The sequence below is a fragment of the Anopheles coluzzii genome, chromosome 3 (assembly GCF_943734685.1).
Source record: "Anopheles coluzzii chromosome 3, AcolN3, whole genome shotgun sequence".
In the NCBI taxonomy this organism is placed as follows: domain Eukaryota; kingdom Metazoa; phylum Arthropoda; class Insecta; order Diptera; family Culicidae; genus Anopheles; species Anopheles coluzzii.
Window position 1 is genome coordinate 53,013,205 of NC_064671.1, and position 6,000 is coordinate 53,019,204.

Consider the following 6,000-nt stretch of genomic DNA (forward strand, 5'->3'; position numbering starts at 1 on the left):
GCTCTCCCTATTATGTAAATACCCAGCGCTTTTGAGGTGACATTTCCAAGCCACATAGACCTATCTATGAACATTTTCTAATATTTGTTGAATACTTCTTTTACGACCTTTACAGATATGAGCGATTTGAATTTAAACCCTTGAAGATTTGGATGTTGGCTTACTATCATTCTGTATAATACTGAAGGCTCTATTTTTCTGTCCCCTTGTTCGTACACCATTTCCTTCATCTTCTTCAGATTTTCATAGTCGTAGACGCCACTTTCCATTAGGCTTGGTAGTGATGTATAGGATCATGTTTTGACGATGTCTGTGTTCAGTTGTTGCGACGCGGTGGTTTCCCTGATACCAGCGGCGAATATAACGGTAGGCAGTCTAGGCGGTCGCCTGGGCCCCGCCGATTTAGAGGCCCCGAAGATCGCTAGTCTGTAGTATGCCGTATGTCTACAAGTGAACAGAATATTAGCGACAAGGGCCCCCGGAAAGATGGTCGTAGGGGCCCTGTGGCTGGAAAACCATTATTCCGCCACTGTCATTAAAACCTTCCTTTCTTTGACCGATGGATCATAACATTCCGGAAGAACACATATTTGGCGAAAGTGTTGCACACACACGCACACTAACACCCATGCGCAGACGGCTAAACATATCTGTGTAATCTACACCATACGAAAGCAAAAGTTTAGTGTAACAACGTAATGCTTAATGATAAACGCGTTCAGCCTGATGGCTGGCCTCAGGACCTACCAGTGAACTTTCCAGTATGCCGGTTTCACAATCAGCTGCCTGCTTGCTAGATGCCGGCAGAACGGAAAGTTGATGAAAATCAGCGCCGGGCTGAACGTGTTAATGCGAATTAGGTTTCTGCGCGTTGCACAACAAACCCTCCAGCGTGAGATAGCGATTCCGTGGTCCTTATTACATTGTAGCGTTTGAACTCATTGTGCGTTTTTGGTTGGATTCAACTTCATCGCCGCAATGTTTTTAAACGGCTTTTTAAGCACCACAACAGCTCGCGAGCATTAGGGCGGTGGCAACGCTGATCGGATGCGATTTTATCGGACGAGATTTATATGGGATTTGACAGATAACGTCGGACGTGCGATTTAAGGCGGTGGCAACGCTCATCGGATGCGATTTTATCGGACGCGATTTATATGGGATTTGACAGATAACGTCGAACGTGCGATTTCGTCGTCCGACGTTATCTGTCAAATCCCATATAAAAATTTGACAGGCCGTCCGATAAAATCGCATGCGAAAAAGCGTTGCCACCGCCCTTAGTCGTCCAACGTTATCTGTCAAATCCCATATAAAAATTTGACAGGCCGTCCGATAAAATCGCATGCGAAAAAGCGTTACCACCGCCCTTAACCACTCGCGAGAAAGAGATCGTTCTATGAAGGAAAAAGTGATAGAATGCCGTGAAGATGGCTGACAGCGATTTGCCATCTGGCGTGCCAATACAACTAAATTTGTGTCGGCGCGCTCAGGCGAAAGGTAGGAAGAAGAATAGAGGAAGGGTAGCTCGACAAGCTGCTTGTAAAATTTGTCGAAGGGGGGAGGGAGAAGGCCTGCGAAAATGCTCGAAAGGTAATGAGTAGTAGTAGTAGTAGCTTTATTGTTTGGTTTGTACATGAAAATGTTATTACATTGTGCATTTTTACAATGGGTCCGTATGCATACTCTCCCAATTGGTTTTACTAATTTTCTATTGGCTTTGCCGATTTGTATTTTAGATAATTATATGCCTTTAAATTTTCTAGAGGGAAAAATGTATAAAAACCCCCCTGCAAAAATAGAAAGGTAAAGAGTTCTTTTGTCGCTTTGCCCAGCGGGCGTCAATATTTTTAGTTTTTTTTTACCGTTTTTTTTGCTCCACTGCCTTAAATAGTTCGTTCATTTCGCCAACAGAGGGCGCCAAAACTATGTACCCCAGCGCAGGAGACCGACAGATTTTGTCCCATTTCCTGCGCAGAGTACTGCTCGATTTTGTGCAGCGGGCGCAAATTATAGGTTGCTAAATATTTAAAATTTGATAGTTTTCTAGGTTAATCCACAAAAAATTAATATGTACTCGTGTTCAGGAAACACAAAGGAAACAATGCCATCAATACGAGAGCGATGAAATTCATCAATACTTGAAAGTAATTTGAACAAGGAAAAACCTCGCAATGTTTAGCGGGTAGTTACATAAAATTCGTTTTACTTATTATTATTATAAGATAGAATAATGCGTTTTCTGATCCAAAGTTTAGCTGTTCTCTGCTAAAATACTAAACTTGGCTAAACATGATAAACCGTAAGGTTAATCCTTGCTACGGAGGGACGGTCCATTCTAGGCTTGAACCCATGACGGGTATGTTATTGAGTCGTTCAAATTGATGACTGTACCACGGGACCGCCCCCATTTGGCAATATACTTATATTCATCTACAAACCAATCCGCTAGAAATCCACAGCTCAAAACCTCGCGGATTTCTTTCCTCAGAAATGGGAACGAACGTTGTCGTGTAGCACCGTTCATTTTCCCCATGAGCCCCCATTTTATAAACATACTCCCCAAACCCAAGTAGGATGAAAATCTCGCCTACCACGATGAGGGAAAAAGGGTGTCGCGGCGAATGTCGTCGTTCGCTCCAACGTGCTAAGGATCTGAGATGCATGAGATGTAAAACTTGTATTTTACAGCTGATTCACTGAAAATACTAGGCAATTAAACACCACGAGCCATTTATTAATAAAAGGAAAACAATTAATCCTAATTTATATTCCTATCATTCAGGGTCGTCAACAAGGATCGAGTGGCCTGGTTCTCCACTATACCGGCTAATTCGTCTTCGGATGATGAAGAAGCATGCGAGTAAGTATATACAGACACGATTATGTCTAAAGGAAGGTAGAATATCCGAATAAATACGATGCAAATGAACTGCATCTTTATTAAGAAAAATTGAAATAAACACAAAAACTTAGAGCAAAGATGGTATTTATGATCGATAAAAATATGTTGAAAAATTTAGCACATTAAATCATAAATTCAAAAAGAATAAGAGCAGTATTAATTTTAAGCATTGAAGTGGGCTCCAATAAAATCCAAACAATGTTTGTAAGAGTTCACTGTAATCTACCGTGTTGATGTATATCTATTTTTGTCAAAATTCTAACTTATGAAAACGGAAAATAAATGGAATTGCGGAAAATCTGAAATATACTGTTTTTGATTGTTCTGTATCATATACAACACTCTCTCAGTGTATAATATCACAAACATGAAATAATAAAAATGTTTCATAACATCTATATATAAATCTATACATAAACTAACTGGCCCGACAAACTTTCTTCTTCTTCTTCTTCTTAGTAGGTTTGATGGGATATATTCTCCTATGTTTTCCGTTATACGGAGCCATAATCAGAGTTTTAACCATCTGTTTATAGGAGGGGGATTCAGGGTCCATTCTCCTTTTCTGTGTTCTGTTCTTTGGTTTACAGGTTATGGTTGATTTCTTGTGACTTTTGATTTTTCCGTTAGTTATATTTGAATTTTTTCCCTGTATCGGTTTGGTTTATGTATAAATTTTATTTTTTTGTTCGTTTATTTATGTATTCATTTTAATTGTTTTGTGGAGTTTTTGTTTTGTAATTCAGTTTTGTTTTGAATATTTAAGATTTTTTTAATAATATTTATGGTGAAAACATTTTTGTACTTGTGTATAAGAAAATAGGGGTTTTGTTTTTGTGGTTATTATTTTATTTAATCTTTTTTTGTGCTTTTTTTTCAAATATTGGGGCCCTTTACGATTCTAGTCAGTTTTTTTGTATGGAGTTTGACAGTTGAAGGCTGAAATCATGTAAACACTCCATACAAAACCACACAAAAAACTAGCCTGCAATTTTCAGTCTAGATTATTCTAGCCTCAAAGCTAAAATTAGATTCGAGTATCTGCTCGAAAACACGGTGTTGTTTACATTTACCCCAAGGTGCATTAAGGAGATCAGGTGGTGGAATCTGGAATCAAATTGTATGTAGTCCAGGTGGTCTCATAGTATATTTTTTAAAACCAAATTTGAATATCACTTTTGATAGGATGGGTGAAAACTTTTGTTCAAACAAGCTTTCTTGAGGCTTGACGAATACTCAACACACTCTTATAATCTTCATTCAGAAGCAGAACCGATAAAAATCAGCCTTATAAATTCATACACCTTGGGATAAGCCCACCTGTATATTATACCTACTTAGAAAGCTGCTCGAAAACTGCTATACAATGCAAACAGCTGAAATTTCAGCCTATGAACTTACAACGGAAAGGGCCCCATTATCTACAATTAGGTTGTTATGCCTTTAGGAATGTTTGATTGGAGTTGAATTTAAGCAAGTTTAAAAATATATATTTGTATATATATATATATATATATATATATATATATATATATATATATATATATATATATATATATATATATATATATATATATATATATATATATATATATATATATATATGTTTATATACATATATAAAATATGTTTTGTTTGGACGAAAATTTCGCGAAAGATCCAAACTGGAAGTTGAAATATTTATGATAATTGATGTGGATTTCCGAGCAGGGTCCTTTTTGCATCTTGTTTCATTAAACTAGTTAATGGATTTCCCTAGCTTCGTTTGGGTTTTTTTGGTTTTTTTGTTTTTTTTAAGATTTTTTTTTTTATAAAAATTGTTTATTTAGAACAACTTAAAATCTAGTATGACATTTGGAACTTGGGATACACGTAAGGAGGACGTACAGGTTTTACAAAGAACATTTAAGGATCTCTTCATCAATCACAGCATTGTTGTTTCCAACAATGTGGATGATGTAATTTGCAAACAAACGTAGGATGGGAATCCTCTTACGTATACTAATGTGACTTAAAATAGGCAAGAGGAGGGATGGGAAGTTTAGGTTATGGTTGGGAACGATGGCTTCTATAGCCTGCATTAGTATGCTCCAAGCCCCAGCTACCCTTGAACACAGGGCAAATCTGTGCTCCAGAGTCTCTTCCCGAGAGCAGAATGAGCAGGTTGAGGAAGCACGATTCATCCTATCGAGTAGCAGTCCGTGAGGCACCTTGTTGTGCACCAGCAAGTTCAGCATCGACCGTTGATGTGATGATAGTTTGAAGCTGCTGACGTTTTTCCAGATCCATCGCCAATCAGTGGAAGGTGACTCCAAAGCCACTTTGGGGTCCGAAAGTCTGTCGATCATCATTTGCCGCAAACTTTTGGTCGTGATGGTAGGTACCGAAAGGTATGCGATCTGCTGGATTACCGTCCGAAGGCAAGGATATGTTGTAGCAATGGAACCTAGGTTTGGGGGATTTCCAGCATAAGCAATGTGCTGAGCCCCGACTTTTAGGTATCGCTGTTCAGCAACGTACCGATTCACCAGCAACGCCGTTGCAGTTATCGCGGGAATGTGGAGATTGAGACCACCTCGTCTGCGTGGGAGGGCCAATTGCGTCAATGGGATTCGAAATCCCCCAGACCCGTCCCATAAGAAAGACCGCACCGTCCTAGATATTAAATCTATGTCCATTGACCGTGCACTACACACCGATGCAATGAACCAAAGTTTGGGCAGAAGGAAGGTGTTTAAGAGCACCAAGAGGATCGTTCACCAACTGTTCGCAAAAGTCGCACTAGTCCTGGATTGAAGCCCAGAGAAGACATAGTCTGCCACAAAAAACTTCTATTAACCCTGTCAAAAGCCTGTGAAAGGTCAAAGGAAACGAGCTTACCACACTTTCGTTGATTCCTGAGATCAACCACCCGCTCCTTAACAGAGAGCACAGCTTGAAAAATGTTGCAAGGTTTGTTGCTACATTTTTGCGCTGTCGATATTATCCCCCACTTCCTGATTATAGAATCAAGGCGTAGTTTGACAATTCTCGACAGAAGCTTGTAGTCCGTGTTAAGCAGGGATATGGGCCGAAAACAGGAAACGGCGCCCGTA

The 6,000-nt window shown here is 39.2% G+C and overlaps 1 protein-coding gene across 1 annotated transcript in view; it reads left to right on the top strand.

The window, feature by feature from the left end:
• Positions 1-3,204, top strand: part of LOC120955995 (putative uncharacterized protein DDB_G0282133) — a 55,173-nt gene extending 51,969 nt beyond the window's left edge. Inside the window, exon 3 of the mRNA XM_040377306.2 lies at positions 2,786-3,204. Within this exon, the coding sequence (XP_040233240.2) occupies positions 2,786-2,867 (82 nt within the window). The 3' untranslated portion in view covers positions 2,868-3,204. The remainder of the gene's footprint in view (positions 1-2,785) is intronic.
• Positions 3,205-6,000: the final 2,796 nt, after the last annotated feature.